At 37.0% G+C, this 21,348-nt stretch overlaps 1 protein-coding gene across 18 annotated transcripts in view; it reads left to right on the plus strand.

Annotated features, from left to right (window-relative positions):
- Positions 1 to 21,348, plus strand: part of BLTP1 (bridge-like lipid transfer protein family member 1) — a 116,399-nt gene that overhangs the window by 30,345 nt on the left and 64,706 nt on the right. For 16 of the 18 annotated variants that reach the window (XR_013958351.1, XR_013958352.1, XM_080632924.1 and 13 more), the window contains 14 exons: positions 665 to 782; positions 1,897 to 2,052; positions 3,043 to 3,140; positions 4,104 to 4,282; positions 4,433 to 4,539; positions 6,639 to 6,847; positions 10,038 to 10,265; positions 10,858 to 10,998; positions 13,535 to 13,711; positions 15,453 to 15,581; positions 17,873 to 17,992; positions 19,620 to 19,897; positions 20,396 to 20,646; positions 21,082 to 21,340. Coding sequence is in view for 16 of the 18 variants with exons in the window: in XM_080632924.1 (XP_080489050.1) it covers positions 665 to 782; positions 1,897 to 2,052; positions 3,043 to 3,140; positions 4,104 to 4,282; positions 4,433 to 4,539; positions 6,639 to 6,847; positions 10,038 to 10,265; positions 10,858 to 10,998; positions 13,535 to 13,711; positions 15,453 to 15,581; positions 17,873 to 17,992; positions 19,620 to 19,897; positions 20,396 to 20,646; positions 21,082 to 21,340 (2,450 nt within the window). In the remaining 2 variants the exon portion in view is untranslated. The remainder of the gene's footprint in view (positions 1 to 664; positions 783 to 1,896; positions 2,053 to 3,042; positions 3,141 to 4,103; positions 4,283 to 4,432; positions 4,540 to 6,638; positions 6,848 to 10,037; positions 10,266 to 10,857; positions 10,999 to 13,534; positions 13,712 to 15,452; positions 15,582 to 17,872; positions 17,993 to 19,619; positions 19,898 to 20,395; positions 20,647 to 21,081; positions 21,341 to 21,348) is intronic. The other 2 variants (XM_080632926.1, XM_080632925.1) reach the window with 1 other exon arrangement.

Consider the following 21,348-nt stretch of genomic DNA (forward strand, 5'->3'; position numbering starts at 1 on the left):
TTCAGTGACTTAACATAATTTATGTGTGTTGTGAAAGCAGTGGAGGGATTGGAGTACCACTTACAAGTCTTGCCTCATTAATTAAGTAGCCATGTCTTATAGGCTTTACCTTAATAAATTACTACACTCGCTAGCTGTGCTACAGAATTTGAATGCATAACTACTTAAAAATACTTCAGAGTGCTTAAACTGGTTGAGACAGATTTAATACTGCATTATTCTTTTGTTCGCATACTTCTGCAGTACTGCAATTTTGTAGATTACCTTTGTCACTGTTTTTTATTAGTGATGTTTTTAATGTTAAATGTGAGCATTTTATCAGTGGTTGAAAAATACTATATTCTGAGGGATTTTATCTGTAATGTATTGTGAACAGTGAGGCTTTTAATGAAACCTTAGGTTTATAAATTGCATGGTATGACTGCAACAGATGTATCAGAATTTCATAATATACCTTTCCAGATAAATTAATACACTAATGCTTGACCTTCAAGCACAGGAAGAGAGATTAAATTATTAAAGAACTTGAGAGGCCTTCTGTTCATCCCAGCAGGAAAACAGTTTTAATTATTCAGCAGAGTACATATGTGAAAACTGCTGAGCTACAGGGTCAAGGATTGTATGCTTTAATTGTAATTCTGATGCTTCAATATCTTGTTCACAGTTTCATATTAATGCCAGCTACCCCCGGATATGGAACATGCCACAGACATGGCAATGCGAACTTGAGGTTTATAAAGCAACCTACCATTTTATCTTTGCTCAGAAAAGCTTCTTTACAGGTAACTACTTTACTAAATAAAATACATATCAAATTAAATATTCTTTCTTTAGAATTTCTTTTCAAATTTTGCAAAGGTGTACAAGGTCAGGTACTCTGATTTCAGGTATTTAGCACAAGTAATTATTTTTGAGGACAAAGATTCTGATGCTTTCTGTTTCCTGTAAGTGTCTTAGTACACGATATTCTTATATTTGAGTAGAGATACCAAATGATTTAATTTTCTAACATCTAAACTAAATTTGATCTACAGTTATGTTAAGTGATTTTAAATTTCAGATTATTTTTTTTCTATCAGATCTATTGACTTGTTTAGTATTTGTCACCTAGGATGTTGAATTCTCTGAAATTTCTCTTTGACTGACTGATTTTCAGCTACTTAAGCTTTAGGTCATGTCTCTGTGGTTGACAGATGATGAGAGAAAGTAATTTGCTCCTTAGGATTTTGGCTGTGAGGAAGAATATGTGTGCACAAGGCAGTACAATGTGATACTGCATCACCAAACTGTTGCTGAAGGTTTCATCTACAGTAGTAGAAAGAATATATAGCCCCACCAGTGTGGCACTGCTTGGGCTAATTAGTCCTGCTGGGAGTAAGGGTTAATTAGTGCAGGCATAGTGCCATGCTAATAAAGTTATCCTCCTGATGAGGCTGGAGCCATTATCTATATAGTGTTACAGTACACAGCGTAGTCTACCTATCCATTCAAAGCAAACAGTAACTTCTGCAACAACACTGTTTTGCAGAACTAGAATGTATTACTAATGTATACATTCAGAGTACCTGAATGGAAAACCAGAAGAAAGCAGTTGGTAGTCCAGTGCTTTTAGGTCAGTGTGTAACATTGCTACTGAGCAAAACTAGACATGAAAACTTCATTAAACCTATGGCTTTACAACTGAAAAAGCAGGTGAGAAATGGGAGATGGACTCACAGCAAGTATTTGTGGAATATCTGCCTGAGAAATGCATGCTGTGTATTGTTTTCATTTTCCTTTTTCTGTTGAGGAGCAAGCGACTAAGATAGGCAATTTATGAAAAGCCAAAAACATAAAAGAAGAAATCTCTCACTTGATTGCTTCTGACGTGTCTTTTATTACTTTACATGAGTTTAGATTTGATCCAAGACTGGTCCAGCGATAGCGCACCTGATATCTTTTCATTCGTTCCTTATATGTGGAACTTCAAAGTCATGTTTCATCAATTTGAAATGATCTGGGCAGCAAATCAACACAACTGGATTGACTGTTCCACCAAACAACAAGAGAATGGTGAGAACACTTTTTGATTGGGAAGAAGAGTGCAAACTGCAAAAAATACACTCAAAATAGGAGAGTACAGTAATTACAGAATTTTACTAGAAAAATGTGTCTTCAGTGATAAACCATTTTGCTATTGTTGATGCGCATAAACCATCCTAAAACTGTTTTAAATTCTAACTTGCTTTGTGCAAATGTGCATGTTTTTTTGGGGGACAGTGCAATTCTATATCATGTTTTAGCATTCATTTTTCAAGACCTTTTGAGTCTAAGGTTTAGTACAAGAGTTTGCAGAGAGCATCTCTGAGATCTTGACAGATATTCAGTAGGCTAAGAGAAAACATGAACTTGAGAATAAATTTTTAGGTAAGGTCGGAAAAATACCATTTGAACTCCATGCAACTAGAAATGTTTGTTTTCTGTTCATTTCAGAATAGGAGATAAGGCTGCTAATTCTAGGCAAATCTAAGGGGTACATTTCAGAAAGCCAAACCTTTGATTAATGTGCACGTTGCTTTATATGTATCTCCGTGGTCTGCACTGTAGTAGAGTCTTACAATTTCAGCGTAGAAAGAGGACAGTGAATTAAAAAATCAGAAAGTTGAGTTCTAGTTTAAAGTAAGGCTCACTACTTCATCAACCCTGAGGAACTTTCAGTGTGGTGGGCTTTTTTGTTGGTTTTTTTTTTTTGTCTTAAAACCAGTGTGTGAAGCATTAGAGTCATTCATAAGATAATAGTTCAGTTGTTTTTATTGTCTGGTTACGGTTTCATTGTGCCAGGTACAGTGCCTTTGTACAGAGGACAAGCTGTAGGGTGTAATCACTTTCAGGATAACTTAGTATGATGTACTCTGAATACACAGTAGTTAAAATGGCAATTTCCTTTGTCTTGAGTTCTTGAATATATTTTCATTATTTTTACCTGTATGTTTGATAATTTAAATGAACAAAATAGGGAGTAATTTTTACAGATTTTTTTTTTGTTTTTTCCTCTTGTCTCAGTTTATCTAGCAGCTTGTGGAGAAACATTGAACATCGTTTTCTCTCTGCCTTTCACGGACTTTGTTCCAACCACATGCAGTACTAGATTCTCTTTAAGGGTAAGTTCTTCCACTCCTTGCCCCTTTTGTCTTAGAAATGCGAGATAGTTTCCATAACTTCTTCAGTCAGCAGATTTTGAATAAACTCTTTCATGAAAGGAAATCAGTCTTTTTCACCTCCGGCTCATAGAATTTTTCTTGAAGTAACTGGAGGTAAATGGTTTCAATTGCTTATATGAAGTATCCAATCATAGGCTAGTTTAATTATATATACACATATATATATTATACACACACAAATAAAAATATATTTTAAATATATATATGCACACATATGCTTCATACATATGTACACACAGTATGCATATTTACTATATTTACTTAGACTATGTGTATCTGTGTATGTGCTTATCACTTGGAAGTCTGTTCCCATTTATTTAGAAAATGTGAAAATCTACTGTATGTTCAAAGCTAAAAATCAAATACTGGATTGGGTACCCTCAACCTTTTTGGAAAGCCATTTTCCAGATTCTTAAGAATTTCTGTAGAATAAGTGATGATGATAAACTGTTTGTAACAGATGCAGCTAATTCTTTGAGAGACTCTACCACTTCACTGAAACAGAAGCAGTCTACTGCTACTGAAAATAAAAAACTAGTTGGTGGTGATGTTGGTAATTTTTTATAATTTGATAGCAAAGAAATCAGTGTTTTATCTATTTAATTTTGTTTTTTAAGTATGGTTTAGTTGGTTTGTAGGGCAGCCTTGGCTCGTCACTTAACTTTTGCGGTATGGCTTGAACAACGTAATAACAGGCATCAGTAAAAGCCATGCCCCTTTGTTTAACAGATTGCTAAGTTGTGTGGGAGCTATGGTCAGCAATCACATGTCAAAATTGAGATTTCTTGCCTCATTTTGCCTGTAAAGTGAAGATGATGGTGCATATGAACATGCAAACACCATGAGCATTATGCATAAAGTGAATGTAAATTAACCTTTTTGTTACTAATGTTTGATTTTTAGGGAGAAGATGTTGATCTTCATTTGTATCTACCAGATTGTCATCCTAGTAAATATTCCCTTTTTATGTTGGTGAAAGATTGTCAGCCTAATAAAATAAGTCCTGAATCTTGCATTTCTGCTGAATGTCAAAGTGGTCAAAAAACAGACAAACCCAAATGGAGGAACATTACTCAAGAAGAGTGAGTTTTATTGTGATGTTTGTTTATGTATTTATATTGGCTTTTCATATTTCCTTATTTAGTTTGTAATGAAAGCAAGCTCCTATATTTGTGAAAGCTATTTAATGCAACTGTTGTCCTTCAAATAAGTGTGCTGTTTCTTTTTGAAAGGGCTGGATGGGTCGAATGCTGGACAGTCCCGAGTGTTCTGTTTACAATTGACTACTCATGGCACCCAATTTATCCTCAGAAGGCAGATGAGCAGTTAAAGCAATCCTGTAAGTGCCACTACTCTTTTCTTGTTAGCATGTTTCATTTTGGAAACACTTGTGATTTTGTTGGATCAAACTGCTTAAATTTGCAGAAATTAATTTTGAACTGAAGTAATACTACATGTCACACCGGACAGTTACAATCTGTAGAGTGCACCAGGTTTGATTTAAAAACTGACAACACCTCATGATGCAGATTTTCAGAACATGTCCCAGTTCCCTGTGTAAAAAGAGGATACTCTCTGTAGTTGACTTCACCTTGTCCTTAACAAAGTGGATCTCATAAATGGGTTGTTGCATAATATAACCTATCACTCGGTATATTAAATATGAAGTACAGTATTTTTGGCAGTATCTTATTCCTTAGCCTTTCTAAGCTTTTTTCCTTTGGATGTTGTGATGTTCTCTTATGATTTAAATATTTAAATACACTATATATGAGATATAACAACATGGTCTTTCCTTTATGGATATGAAACTCTGAGATTTTGTTGTAGCTAGCACTGTTGAAGTGAAGCATGGCCATCTGATGCAAGTGTTAGACTGGTCAGTCTATCAATAATTTCTTCATAAGAATAGTTAAATATAAGTGTCTGAACAACTTTCCTAAGTATGAAATATTCTGTAAGTATGTGCTTGAAGAAAAAGTTATAAAATACTTAAATGCAGAGATAAATGTTAAGTTACTTTTTATGCAGAAGGAAGTATGCAGGAAGTTATGGGGATTACATTAAAGTCTTTCAGGTTGAGATGCTAAAAGCAGAAATGATGAAGGAGAGGTATTAGAAGAATAATGAGGACTAATTTGGATGGGCCTCAATCAGCAGGTGTTAGAAGACATGCTGAGTAGCTGTTTTAGGTTTTTAGTTCCAACTATTCAAATCTAAAAGAACTGAAATTTTAGAGGACGAAGCAGAAAAAGTGAAATTCATCTTGCAGATGTTCATTAAGTGCTCTTGTGAGACTCTATCAGCTTATGTCAATTGTGCCTACTTCAAATTTGAAAACATGTGCTAGTAATTGTGGCAATTGAACCTGCTTTTCAAAGTTTTTACTCGGACAGGTAATTTTGTCTGTGGCTTCCTTCAATGAGTAATACAGCACAGTCCAGATCACTTCTAATCTGTGATGCTGATAGAATGTGTTTGTTACATTAGAAACATCTTTATTTTATTGTAAGTCAATTGTTGGAACTCTTTAAGGCTCTCAGAAACCAATATGTTGCATTACATGAAATGCAGCTTACAAAAAAGTTGTCATCTCACTGCAGCATTTAGCTAATTTATAACACAGCATAATGCAAGCATAGAGCAAGCATTGTAGGCAATAATAAATTAAAGCCTTGAAGATTTTCTGGCTACAGGTGTGTATTCACTGTATTTCTTATGTGTCAGTTCTTTCAGTTAAACCGGCACCTGAAATCTTACTCCATGTAGAGCATCAATTTTCTATGGTTTACCCGTAGAGTTCTTCCCAGCAATCACTTCACATCCCCAAAGCACTTTCATCTTGACACCTTTCCTCACTTAAAAAAAGACAAAATGCTTTCTTCTCCCTAACTCCAAATAGAAAGAAAAGATAGGAAATAAGATTTGAATTTGCAAACTGTTTTGTGCCTAGAATAATTGAATTCTTTGAGAGGAAGTTTTGGCCCACAGAGCTATTGGTTCAGAATAGGTTTTTAATAAAACTTTGGTAATTTTCCTGTTTATTCACTTTTGTTTATTCTGCAGTAGCTGTGTGGTTGTGGGAAATCTACTGCACTGTAATGAAAGCATGTCTTTGTTTAACTTGAAGAGCAAGATAAATAAATTGAACGCTTTTTTGGAACTTGAAGGATTGTTTTTCTCTTGCGTAATTAACATTGACTAAAATATTCTGTATTTTCCTGCTGTCCCATAGTTACTAGATGTGAGAAGCCACTTGTGTAGCATAAACTTATTAACATAATTATATTATAATAAAACATAATTATAATTATATAAATTATATAAATTATCTGCAAAAAGTTGCATATTTAATACATATTCCTATTTGCAGAATTCTGTTCATTGGAAGTCTAACTTGTAATCAAAATTTGTTTTCTTCTTTATTTTGCTCCAAAGTGTCAGAAATGGAAGAAACAATGTTATCTGTGCTAAGGCCGTCACAGAAAACAGCCGACAGTGTGATTTCATCTCCCACAGCTTCCACCCGTGTTCCCCTTGACCCCTCAGAGCTGCCTCCGGATAAGCTTCATGTGGAACTGGAACTCTCTGCAGATTCCCAGATAACTCTATATGGACCTCTGCTCAAAGCCTTTCTGTCCATAAAGGTAAGCATAGGAAAGGGACTTACCAAATTTATGAAGGGCCATGTGTAGGAAAGGGAAATAAATAATTCCTCGGAATTCATGGATTTAGCTGAAAAGTTCTTATAAGTACTATTGGAATGACTTTGGTTGGTGATGTGGCATAGCTGCGATGAATTCTGCTGGCACAGGCTTATGAGGATTTCCAATATGTATATATGTAGACCCATATCACCATAATTTTCCTGTCGAAGAAAGTGTTTCTGGACTTCATGTGTGGAAAATTTTTTCTTTGACTTTTGAAGTAGCAAAAAAAAAATAAAATAATATCAGCTCTAATAATACTAATTGGGTTCTTTTTTACAACCACTTTTATGCAAATATCTATCAAAACCCATGCTTTTAGGGCATTTTAAGTTCTGCAGAGTGTCCTAATTGGTTTTGGTTTTGCTAAATTAGATTCTGTGATATTTCTGGAAACAGGATTGTGGAGGGGAAGAGAGAAGAATATGAGAATAGCATACATTTTAAAAGCTACTTCAGTCAATATTGAAGAAGAGTTTTTCATCCTTTTCTTCATGTTAGTCTATTATGCTTTAAAATGTTTGTGCATATTGCTTAGGTTATGTCTTCTTCCATTGTTGGGTGGCTGAAAACAGTTTAGTTTCTTCCCAAGTCCCTCACCCTGCCTTGTTGAGACAAAAGCAGAATCGACTGAGCATACTGCTTCTGTTTGACTAACAGTCATGTGGATGGGTTTTGGTTGTTTGTTTTGGGTTTTTTTCTCTGATGGGTTTTAGGGGAGTTTTTGTTTGTTTTAAAGGTCTGTTTTGGCCTATACAGGTCTAGGCTAAAGTAATGTTTCTGGAGGCTTTCAGTTTGAGTCAGAGAACTAGGAATATTCTGAGACAGGTGATTAGTGTCAGGACTCATACCGAAACAGTCATTATGAATTTATATAAGGTATTGGGTGTAAGCAATGAATAGCAGAAAATACTAAGTCTTTACAGAGTATAGGGCTTGCAAATATGCTCATTATTTCTTCATGTTGCCACTAAAATAATAGGATTAAGATTAGGTCAGTATTGCATCTGGAAGACTTAATTTCCTCTACTCCTGAGGAAATGTATGCATGTTTGACTAGTTTATTGAGCTCCTCTTTTGGAGTCCATAAAGTCATGAGATAGTTTTGTCTTTCCAAGCACAGCAGCGCTTCTTCATTGCACTTTGCATCTGGAGGTATATGTAAAGAGTGCTATGTTAGATCCCTTGATTCTATGATTTAGTTTTTTGAGATGAGGATTTCTCAGCTTAAATCTAGCTTTTATCTTCTAAATCTCAGGAGAAATTTTAGGTAAATAGCTCATTTTTTTAAAATGTGCATTTATTGTACTTTTAACTATTTCTGTGACTCTGTGTGTGTGTGTGTGTGTTCATCTTTTTGCCCAGTTATGCTGACAGCATCTCTGATGGATTTCTAAGGGTGGTTTTTTTATGCTTGTTTTCCTGACTTGAGGTTGAATAGTTGTTTTCAGCTAATTTTAATTGATTTTTTTTAATACATGAAGGATTGATTCCTAGAATTGCTTCATTCATGCAGTTTTGTTAAGCCTTCTGTTGTGTAGTTTTTCAGTGTAACACTTGTTTCTGACTGAAGGGCTTACTGGATGGGCATGAATGATTTGTAGGTCCTTTCCTCCCCACGAGAAGGTACCAGGAGTTAGTTACTGAAATTCTTAGCACCCTCTGCTGGGTCTGCCTTATGAAAAATATTACAAAGTCTGTATTATAACCTTTTCTCTTTGCTGAAAAGCAGAGCAAATTAGCTTTGCTTAACTTCTGGGGTTTTTTTGATTTTGGCCGTAGAGCAATGCTTAATTCATACGCAGTAACACTAAAAATACTTCAGAGACTCAGTACTAGATGGTATAATTATATGTCCACAGGAGTCATTATTCCCAGGGAGATAATGAACCTCCCGTTTCCACAGACCTTTTTCAAGGACATGGGTACTCGCAGTTGCTTATTTTTCCTTGTACACTTCCTATTTGCTTGCTTGTGCTGCAGACTTGTACTTGCAAAAGAGCTGAGAAGATTTAGAAAACAAATAAGGCACAGAAAAAGGAAGGAGGAGAGCAAGAAAATTCGTAAGATTCGAATCTGTTTCAGTTTAATGTTCTGTCTAGTACTCACTTATTTGCATCTCACAAATCACCAGTGGAGCTTGTAGTAGTTGGAATATTTCTGTCAACATGAGAGGCTGAGGAACTGAATTACTTTCTAAAAATGAATGAAGTAGCAGCATTTGTGTCTGTGTTTCTCTTTGGTCAGAAAGGATTTTGCTTCATAGAATGTTTAGTCCCCAGCACTTCCTACCTACTGAATTAACAAGAAAAGATAACCTGCATCATTCAGGAAATTCTTCTTGAGAGACACTCCTTTGTTTTATTTTTTTTTTGTTTTTGTTTTGTGTTGGTTTTTTTTTTGTGTGTGTGTGTGGGGGGGGGTGTTTATTTTTTTTGGTGTATTTTTTTTTTCTGTTTTTTTTTTTTTTTTCCCTAGGCAGTGAGGAGGTGACAAATTACCAGAAATGTGTTTCTGATGCACTTAAATTAGGAAGTTGATTATTTTGTTTGTTTGTTTGTTTTTTCAATTATCAATGGATTTTCTGTTTCCCAGTAGAATTTGGCAAAGTTACTTTGTTACTTTGGTCTTAGCTAATTGCAGGGGATTAGCTTAGAAACCAGGTGAGTTTTAGACCCAAGGAGAGAAATGTTTATAAACTAGTATTTTGTGAGCATGTTTAAGACTTTGAAACCTGCTGATTTCAGAAGGTTGGATGAAAGTAGCATCCTGCAGGATGTATTTTGTCTTATTGCTCTCAAAGTTCTCTATCTTTAAAAGCACAAAATCTGTTTTAAAATGTCAGTAGTAGTATTTCAGAATAGTTACTGGTATTGCATGCACATAGAATATCAGTACTTTGAGAACTACTGAGAGGCTTATTTAAGGTAATGATTTTTCGTTAATATACGTATGTTTAATAAGTATGTATTTTAAAAATGTAAGTATGTATGTTTCCTCAGTTATAGGTTGTAGCTATGCTGCTTATTTTAGGGAGGACTAACAGAAAAAGATTGGATTTGTATTTCATTACATTGCCTATATGTTTTTGCTTTGTTTTCCATATGGTCATAATGGTTCTTTTTCCTAGGAAAATTATTTTGGAGAAGATGACATGTACACTGATTTTGAAGAAGTTATTTCAAGCCCTGTTTTGTCACTGTCAACGTCTTCGAGCTCTGGATGGACAGCTGTTGGAGTTGAGAATGACAAAAAAGAAAATGAAAGTTCAGTCAAGCCAGTTCACCCACTTACTTTACGCCCATGGGATATCACTGTGCTTGTGAATTTGTACAAAGTACATGGGCGACTACCAGTGGTAAGTACTTTAGAGTATTCAAATAATTTCATTCATAGTTTTTTTTGGGTGTTTTTTGTTTTTTTTTTTTCCCTCTAGTTTTATAACCCAGAGTTAAATTTAACTCCCTGGAACATGAAGTTAGGGTGGTGCCTACCAAAGTGTGTGTATACTTTCTAGTAAAACTGTGGTTATCTGAATCAATTTGAGATATAATTTACTTTGCTTTTCTGGGAGGCAGAACTGGATAATTTTTAACATGATTTTTATTCAGTGAACTTGATTGGTATGATATTTTTGATGGGCCAGTATGATTTATGTACTAATTAGCAAGACTGTCTCCTAATGGTGCATTCTGCTCTGTGCACCTGCATTCTGAGGGATCCCTGGGAGTAAGAACCCAGATAAAAAAGTTGGGTTTGCCCAAATGGGTTTGAATTGCTGGTTATGAAATTGTTGAAAGGCTTTTGAAGTTGCACATCCTTCTTTTGAAGTATCCACTCGGAGGAGAATTAGTATGCTTCCTGCTCACAGGTTTGCTTCTAATCTTAAAATTTCAGTCATGTTGTGAGTTTTCAGTTTCTGAAAAAGATGTTTTTAATTTTTATTTTAGCATTGCAGTCCAGATGGTCCTGAGTGCCCTACAGCTTTCTTGGAAAGGCTGTGTTTTGAGATGAAGAAGGGATTTAGGGAAACAATGCTTCAACTTGTGCTATCTCCAGTGAATTTGTTTCTAAATGACAACTATCAGGTAGTAAGTTGGTTTTACATGTTTGAGTGTGTGTCTCTGTTGTGGAAGTTGACATGATCTTAAAATTGAATTTGTTTTTGTTTGTGCACGTATTAGTTTCATTAAAAGCAATGATACTTACTGTTCCTTACAGACCATATTGTTTTCAATTGCTGTGTCCTGAAATACATTGCTGCTGATGGCCTTCATGAAATTATTTTTCTTACGCACATTACAGCATTTGAAAACTGGAATACTGTATATGGATGAAGATGTATGTCACCCTATTTTTTTTTACTCTTATGTCAGTAAGCTAATAAAAGATATGGTTCATGCTTGTTTAGTCTTTCCAAATTTGTGCCACAAGCACAGAATACCTTTAGTATAACCACTGACTGTAGACTAACAAATAAACGAATCAGAAGGCAGCAATGAACTTTCTTGATGGCAAAAAGTTACATGACAGAGATTAGAAACAATTTCTTGTTGTGAGGTGAGACAGGGTGAGTGGAAATGCTGCCCAGGGAAGTGGTGGAGTCACTGTCCATGGAGTGTTCACAAACTGTGTAGAGAAGGCCCTTAGTGACATGATTTTGTGATGGACTTGGCAGTGGTGGGGAACGGTTGGACTTGATGATCTTAAAGGCCTTTTCCAACCTCCTTCATTCTATGATCTTAAGAAGTTCCACATTAGCCCTTATGTTTTTGAGATGTTATTCTGTCGACCTCTGATTAGTGAAGAAGAAATTCTCAATGAGAATGTAGAATCTACACATCTTGTTTTTTTGTTGCAACACTGCAGTTGTCTTCAGCAGGAGTCTGAAGAAAGTGATGGTGTGACGTCACAGGAATTGCAGATGCATAATCTATATGGGATTAATAGAGTTGGCTTTTGAGATAGCTGCAGAAATTGGAAGTACTGACAGCAAGGTGACAGACAAAATTCTGTTTTCTTCATAGCTTTTGTCAAGAGATAAGTATCTGGATTGTAGGGCTTGTTTTTCAACTAAATGAAGTTATCAGAAGGTGCAGTTGACACTGATGACGGTTACAGCTTGAACATACAAACCTTTATATAATGAAAAACTGCATCTTCTGAATTTCCAGTTACGTTGGAACTGGATCTGCTGGATCCAGATCTGCTTGAAGTTTTTTGTATTTTTTGGTTTGTTTCTTTATGCTATCCAAGCATTTGAATAGCTGCTTATTTAAGAATACAGTTGGTTTTGTGCACTGAATGAGACCCTTAAATGTTTTTCAAAACTGTAACTTAATTGTTGTATTGCAGTTAATATGTATAAGGAAGCAGAAATGAGGTTGCAGGCAAAACTTTTTTTTATTATTGTTATTTGATTTCCCAGTCATGACTTATTGCATGATTTTTCTTCAGTATTCTTGCAGTTTAGACTTAGTAATGCTGTGGTTATATATCTTGCCTTAGGTTTTATATGCTCTGTCTGGTTGGATTTATTTTGATTCAGACAAATAAAACTTCTGCCTGGGAATTTCTTTTGGTAGAAATAATAAAAATGCAGAGTAGCATGTTTTTAAAAATACTGTGAAGAAAGTTTTGATCAGTTATGTGTGTTACTATTACCTCGTGTTTGATTGGTATTAATTGTTTCCATTTAATGTTGGAAACAATAATATTTTGTGTTTTAATAAATTCACCCTTTACTCACAGTGCGTATCTCAAAAATGCTGTTTGCTAGTTCCCAGTTCAATCTTAAAGTGAGAAGTTTACAGTAGTAATATATAGAGAACAGGAATTGTTGCTCTGCCTAGTTGGGCAAGTATCATTGCTTTATGCTTCCCATTTATGTTGTTCTGAAATAGCTTCTGAATTAAGACATATGTCACTGGTAATATCAAAAGAGTGGGGTATTGTTTTTACTTAATTAAGCAACTCCAGAGGGTTTGCTGACAGTGAAAACCAAACCAGGCAAGATAACAAGTTGGAAAAACTGAATGAAAGAGAAGTTTAGCTGTTTACTTCCTGGCTTTAATCCACAGCTTAGCTCCATGCAGTCACAAACTTCTGGTGTATGGCTGTGCTGGTATATGTATCTTTTAATTTATTTCTCTGGCTGTTGGAGTAATATTCTTTTGAAAAGTATTACAATCATTTTATTTTTATATAATGTGTCAACTTTCTGATAGTAGCAGACTTTCGTAAGTCATGGTTTTTAAGCTTTTGATCACTCCATTGTTAAGCATGTTTTTCAATTCATTCGTTATATTTTATTGCTGTAATATCTAACAGATGGTGTCTAGAGGTCGCTGTGGATTTCAGTAAGGGGAGGTTGTTGATGATGGTTGCTAAAAATTAAAACAAACTTAGGTTAGGTAAACTTCTTTCACAACAAATTCTAAGATTTGCATAAATGTTGTTGTGTGGGTAATGCTGAGAAGTCTTGAAACTGTCCAGCTTTACAGAAGTCAACAGGATTTAAGAGGTGAAGGTGAATGTGTAATCAACTCTCTCTGGTTACACAGTTTTTGCACTTTGTATTAATGTATTCTTTGTAAATATTAACTTAAACTTGCTTGTCCTTAACAGCGACCTGCAGTGGATGAAGTTCTTCGAGAGGGCCATATCAGCCTGTCAGGTCTGCAGTTGCGTGCTCATGCGATGTTTTCAGCGGAAGGTCTGCCTCTTGGAAGTGATACTTTAGAATATGCATGGCTTATAGATGTACAGGCTGGAAGTCTTACAGCCAAAGTTACAGCACCACAGGTACCATCTAGAAGCTATTCAATTCAACATATTACCTTTCTTCTTTCTTGTAAAACTCGGGTAGCACTGATTTTTGGAAAGTACGTGATCTCAGCTGAATTTGGATGCATCTGTGCCTTAAGTAGCCTTAATTTTATAGTTTGAAAATCTAATAACTCCTATAAATGGATAGGAGATGGCAAAAGAGCTTAATCTGATATTCATTGTCAATCTACCTGAGACAGTGGCTAGTGTTATATAAGAATTTAAAAGGGTGATGTAACTGGTCAAATCAGTAGTGAACACTGGTGTCGCTGCATGTAGACACAGGTATGCTACATCTCTGTATGTTAATGTACTTTACTACTGATTAGAAAGGCAACCACAGTATCTACAGGCACTTTTAAGCAGGTTTAATCTGTAAATAGAGAAGGTGTTTTGAGATGCCTTCAGCCATAAACAAGTAACCTGGTGAAGAGGAGAAAGGAAAATCCATTCAAAACTTTTAAGTATTGAGATGGCTCAGTTGTCTGTGACATTCTCTGAGGTTACTTTTATCTTGTAATGCTGACTTCTGGAGATGCAGGTTTGTTACCCCTGCTGGGTAACTCTCTGGGAAGGATGAATGAAGTATTCAGTTTTGATTGCAATCTGAAAGGCAATTTGATATCCCTCAGCTGTAAGGTTCTTGGGTATATGTAGGCATCTGCACGAAGGGGTGCTACCAGCAATAAGGATATCAAGTTGAGCATCTGGTGAGAATTTACTTTGCAAATGAAGTTCTGCCTTTCCATAGAAAGCTGTGGCCAAAGCACTTTTTGAAGAAGGAGACAAATGAGATAATTTGTAGGAATAGATTATGGGCATGTCTCAGGAGAGTAGGTCAGTCATGCTGCTCACTGCAGAAATTCAGTTGTTTGCTTTCACAATATTGGATTTTCTTAGGTCAGTCTTAGCACTAGCTCCTTTTAGTTGTACCATTTATGTTACTTTTATTTTTCTAGATATAATAAAGTACACAATAGGCAGATCAGTTTAATCTATTTGTGGTGCAGGCTGCCAGATCTTTAAAAAAGGGAGGAAGAGAGGTTTTGTGCTCTCAGTCACAGCTATATTAAATTCCATTTAAATTACTGCTGATTTTAAGTGCCCTTTCCTTTGGCTAGCCAAAGAAAACCGATTTCCCTCTCCTAATAGAGGCAGACAGTCATGAATCATTTCCTTTATGAATGAGCTAACTATATAAAAAACTTAAATCAACAGTAGTCTAATGACTAGGTCTAGGGAGATTCAGCAGTGTTCTTTTAGCCAGTTTCCTGCTGTGCTCTCTAAATGTAACTTTGTTAATTATGTACAAGGAAATCTGGCATTTAACTTATGGTATAGAATATTTCCAGGTATTTTTTAAGGTAAATTAAGGGGAGCTCTGTCTTTACAATGAAGTTCTTAGTTGACTGTAATAGCAAAAGCTTTTTTGTTACATTAAGAAATAATATAGGAAATTGTTTTCTGTCACAGTGTTTTCCATGAAAAACTACAGACTTGCATGTTGTGGCCCAGACACAAATAAAAATCAGTCTTGAGTAACAGGAAATAGACTGTATGAAGGCAAGGTAATGCAGCCAGAATGTTATGATGGAGTCTTTTGTTTGTTTTTATTCCTGCTCCCAACATTTGGTAATGTTCATTGAGTCCTCTGTGGAATACTGAAAGTTCATTTTATGTACTTACTATTGGACAATGTGTTGTTATTTGCTTACAGCTTACGTGTCTCCTGGAATGGGGGCAGACCTTTGTCTTTCATGTTGTGTGCCGGGAGTTTGAACTGGAAAGGCCAAAATCTGTAATAATGTGCCAGCATGGAATTGATCGTAGGTTTTGTGACTCTAAGGTAATCTTTCACCTGTCTTAATTGCTTACTCTATTTGCACAGGTTCATAGAATAGTAGAATGATTTGGACTGGAAAGGACCTTAAATGTCATCTAATTCTAACCTCTCTGCCATGAGCGGAGACACCTTCCATTAGACCAGGTTGCTCAAAGCCCTATCCCACTTGGCCTTGGACACTTCCAGGGATGGGGCAGCCACAGCTTCTCTGGACGACCTGTGCCAGTGCCTCACCACCCTCACAGTTAAGACTTTCTTCCTAATAGCTAATCTGAATCTCCTCTCTTTCAGTTTAAAGCCATTCCCCCTTGTCCTGTCACTACATGCCCTTGTAAAAAGTCCCTCTCCAGGTTTCTTGTAGGCCCTCTTCAGGCTCTGGAAGCTGCTCTAAGGTCTTCCCTGAGCCTTATCTTCTCTAGACTGAAAAACCCCAACTCTCTCAGCCTGTCATCGTAGCAGAGGTTCTCCGGCCCTCAGAATGTCTTTGTGACCTCCTCTGGACTTGCTCCACTAGGTTTATGTCCCTCTTGTGCCGGGACCACACAGCTGGACGCAGTACTCTGGGTGGGGTCTCACCAGGTGTTGTGTGAAAGGGGGGAAGATTTTCTCGACCACTAGTGTTTGATCTGTCAGTGCTCCAGGACAGCAGAGACCCTTGTGCCTCACCAGTTGTAAGTGTCCCATTATAGGAACTCTTCCCTGACCAGTCCTGCTGGATCGGTGATTCTACTGATGTGTTAAGGGGAAGGCGCCAACAGCATTGGGGGGACCCCTCAGTGGGTCTGCCCACTTCATTTGAGTATGATACCCACTGCTGGTGACTGCTAGTGCCCATGAAGGACTAACAGTAACAGTTTACAGAATAACACTCTTAATACAAAATTGTGACAAATTAAGGTTTGTGATTGCTGGTGATATAGAGTGTCTGCAAAAATAAGCTTGAAGCAATACACAGCCAGACTATAATCAATAGGAGCAGCTGGAGTGAGGTAGTTATTTAGTGCACATAAAATGTAAAGTTCTTACCCGATAGATATCCCTATGGGGGAGAAGACAGGTTCAGCCTGTTGACTGATCCCAGAAGTTGTGATGGAGTCTGCACTATCTCCCCACCTCTGTTATTCGCTTTTATACTTTTCTTTCCTCTCAGGTGGAGCTTGAGTGACTCCAGTCACATACTCTTTTATTACTGATTGGTGTAAAATTCTCTCGCTTCTCATTTAAAGAGAGAGACGATGAAAAATCTAAAGTGCTTGCTTGGTGAAAGGTGGTGGTACCTTGGAGGTGGGAGCTTTGGGATGGAGGTGTGTGTTAGTATGATAATGAGATTATAATGAGCAAGGTTCACCTAAGAAAAGTGATTTTACCACAGCTGTTGGCTCAGCAACAGACATCTTCTCCTTCCCATTTGATAGCTGCTATGTGGCTTATCAGCTGCATGGTACCATCAAGTTCCCAGTCCTGCAGGGAGTACAACAGAGCCTGACTTCAGTGTCTCGACTCCACTCCACCCTCCATTGTTTCTCTAAGATAGCAGGTTGTGTTGCCCAGGGAGACATGGTGGAGTAGATTCCATGCATATCAACCGTCTTGGAAGTGACAACTATATTTTACAACTTCTGTTAGACCCCAGTTTTTTCTAATTTTCCCCCAACAGTGATTTTCCAACACCAGTGAGGACTAGAGAAGAATCCCTCCCTCAACCTTCTGGTCACGCTGCTGAGGATGCAGCCCAGGACATGGTTGGTTTCTGGGCTGCAAGTGCACATTGCTGGGTCATGCTGAGCTTCTCATGGATCAACACACCCAAGTCTTTCTGTTCAGGGCTGCTCTCAATCCAGTCTCAGCCCAGCCTGTATTTGTGCTTAAAAACTGTTCTTTGGAACAGTTTAGGAATCCAGCCTTAAGGTTCTAAAGAAACACGGAGTATATAGTCAGTTTGAATGTTCCCTTTGTTAAATCTTAGCTAGTCATGTTTTAGAAAGAAAAGAGATTCTCTGGATTTTCCCAAGGAGATGCACAGTGTTTTCATGCTCTATGATTTACTTTGAGAAATGGTATTCACAGAAGTCATGCCTAGTGTTTTACCTGTACTGTGACAGGTAAGAGCCAAAGGGCATACTCCAGTGTTATTTAAGAGGAAAAGTTCATACTTCCCCTCGTGCTCTTCGCACATTTCTGTGGTTAATTTTTCAACCCATATCCTCTGCTGATGAAAACTTTCTTTGGTGGGAGACTTAGGCTGACAGCTTATGGTTCCATACACTACCTTTTTCTTTTTTTTTTTCCTTCAGATGAACTGTGTCCCTGGGCCATGCCCAACATCTGATGACTTAAAGTACACTATGACACGCTTAGCTATGGATGGAGCAGATCTGTATGTAGTAGAACATGGCTGTGCCACCAATATAAAGGTAATTTAATCAATTAAAATATTTAAAATATTTAAAATTTAATAAATTAAAATATTTGTCAATAGAGTTCTTTGTATTTTTTTATAGAATAGTTATCTGAATTTATTGCTTGCTTACATGCAATGGACTAAACAAATCTGCTGAAACTTCAGGTGATGAAAGGTTGGCTTGGACTGAGCCAGGAGTAGGTCAGTTTGGCTTTTGCTTGGTAATTCAATTAATGATTTTGGAAAATGGTAAGGAGGAGTGAATGCCTGCCAAAATAAGAGTGGAAGCTGCAGGACTGGTGTAAAAAATGTGAGAAAACACTAGGCAATATGAATGTCAGTGTCTGTACTTGAGAGCTTATAAGAACCTGTGCTGTAAGTTAGTAACTCAGCAACTGGAAATGGTTGATAGGGATTTTGTACAAGTTGGTGCTTGATAACTCCTAACCATCTTATGTGGTACAGCTGTTTGAATTAAGATAAATCTTTAGTAGAGATGGGAGAAGTATTAGGGCCACTGCCTGACTGAATCTAGAATACTGCATTGTATATCCTCTGTTCAAAGTAGAATAAGCAGAGAGGAGCTGATATTCTCTCTGATATCCTATCATGCAAAAGAAAATTGGAATAATTTACTCAATGTAGCAAAGTGTAAGTTGAGACAATTGAGTTATGGTAACAACAGGAAAAAGTGCTATGGTGGTAAAAGAGACTCGTAGTTGTGCTGTCCATTAATAAGTTTGGTTGCAAAATGTAGATTTAACATGTAAGGTTTTGGGACAGCTTTACATTATGAGCGAGGATCTAACAGGCAGGGCTATGCCACCTTTTATTAGTGTACACCAGTGCTGGGGAAGATAAATACTGTATGAGCAGTTGGGTTATTTGTACAGTGACCAGTTTCCACAGGTAAGCTCAGGAGTAAAACAAAAACTTCTGGTTCATCTTTGGAGAGGATTGGCTCCAGCCAGTACTGTCATAGGTGAGATGCAGACTCCTGTTTGGTTCACCAAAACTACTTGAGTTAATGCCAATCCAAAAAATAGAGTGTGATTGTCTAGGGGCTACTACAACACAATTCATGTGGATCTTGGTTAAGATTTAGGATGTAGAATTTCTTGAGTTTTGTAGTGTTTTACATGGCTGTGTCACAGAGGTTTTTATTAATTATAGAGTTAATATGGCCTTTTTATTCAAAGTATGTAATCAGTGTTTTAGTGTAAGGAAATATAATAATATAAACCATAGAAACTCAAGATACCTGATTTTAAAAGTTTCCAATTTCTTGTTTTTTAGATGACAGTGAAGAGTTTAATAATAGTTTAATTTTTTTAAGCATTCATTACAACACCTGCCCAAAGTTGAGCTTTCTGTTTTGATCTGTTTACAAAAGGAGACTCCTAAATAGAGATTTTCGTAATTTAAAACTGGCTAAAGCTGATTTTTAAGCTTGCTGCCTTTTGTGTGTGTGCATATGCTTCCATATAAACCTGGTTCTCTGTTGGTTTTCTTTTTTTGAGAGAACAGTTTACTGAGATCTTCCTGAAATGTAGCAGGTGGTGCGTTAACTGGTTTGAGGCTACCCTTTCTCTGTTCCACTCATGGCTGATCAGTGTTCATGTTTTAAATCACGTTTTCAGATGGGTGCTATACGTATTGCAAACTGCAACCTCCACAACCAGTCTGTTGGAGCAGGTGTAAGTGCTGCTGTTCAAGACTTTCAACTGAGACAATATGTTGAGCAGGTGAACAATTGCAGAACTGGTCTTCAGCCGATATTAAGAAGGGCATATTGGCTGGAAGCTGGCTCTGTCAACTTGGGGCTCATCACTGCTGACATCGCTTTAGCTGCAGATCATCCTACTAAACATGAAGTGCAGAGACATTTCTTAGAAACCCATGATAACCGAACTAAGAGGTAAGAGAAGATAATCAGGGAGAGACGGGAATCAAATTTGTCTTTTGTTCTGAGGCTGCACTGAAAACAGGCTTAAAGAGTCCTAAGCAAGCTAGTGAGCAGCAGTGAACAAGATGCCTGGTGTGACTATGATTTGTGTGTCTCCCCAAAGAGCAGTTGCCTCTGGCATAAGTAACATTATACCAGTTTGGATTGTGTTTGCAGTGCTTGCCTCTGCGAAGAGAAAGCATGTGTTATGGCAGGTGGACATAATCTCTGGCTGAGCATGGTTGCCTGAGAACTGCATATACATTTGTAATTTGCTCCTTTGTGGAGCTGATGCTTCATTTTGTGTCTGACATCTGTGTTTCAGATACACATCTGACTCATTTCATGCTAGGTGAAATAGGAACTCACGTAGAAGAGAAGGATATCTTTTAATCTTCTTGTCACTGAATTTAAACGTACTAAGGATGACATGGTCATGTTTTTGTTTTCTGTTCTTCTGCGTTCGTACAGATTGTGGTTTTTGTGGCCCGATGATAATTTGAGGAACAAGAGAAGCAAGAACAAGTGTGGCTGTCTTGGTGGTTGTCGATTCTTTGGTGGCACGTTAACAGGACTAGATTTTTTCAAACTTGAGGAACTGACACCTTCAAGCAGCTCTGCTTTCTCAAGTACAAGTGCAGAATCTGATATGTTTTATGGACAGTCTTTACTGCAGCCAGGAGAATGGATAATTACGAAGGAGATTCCTAAAATTTTAGATGGTGAGAATGCATTGTACTGTAATTTTACTTGATTTTGCCTAGAAGCATATTTTCTAACTGCACAATAGTGTTTACAGTCTTTCCAATTCTGGTTAATGAGTAGTACTTGTGCTTTTGTGCAAGAGCTCATGTAGTGGCATGGGCCTTTCTAGAGCAGACAGTAGCTTTCATATATGGAACTTTTATATTAATGTGACTGCTTTCTGAGTAAGAAGTAACTTGCATCTGTTCTAGTTATATAGAAAGCAGTCTACCAAGACAATCTGATGTTTTGCTGATATTATTTTATTCAGTTTTGTTAGTACAACATGCTAGAATGTGTATGCATTTCAAAACTAGGGCTTTTATTTAACACAGATTTTTATTTCAGTGGGCAGGAAAGAGACCATTGCAGTTGTGTTGCCAGATGTTTAATTTTTCTGTTTCTGATCCTAGGTAAAGCAAATGGTGTAAAAAGAAAAGATTGGGATTGCAGATCTATGGGTATAGAAACAGAAAGAAAAGCACAACATCTGAGCCTACAAGTGCCACTGCGCTCTCATAGCTCCTCATCATCTTCAGAGGAAACAAGCAGTTCTAGTGCTGCACTCCCCTTGCTTGCAGGTGAGAAGGACAGTCCATCATCAACTACTGAGGATCATTTGGGACAGAAGGAGTTCTTGTCTGGTGCAAAAAGGGAAGATGGTCATGGAAGGTTAGTAC

Source organism: Psittacula echo (assembly GCF_963264785.1).
Source record: "Psittacula echo genome assembly, chromosome: 1".
NCBI lineage: Eukaryota > Metazoa > Chordata > Aves > Psittaciformes > Psittacidae > Psittacula > Psittacula echo.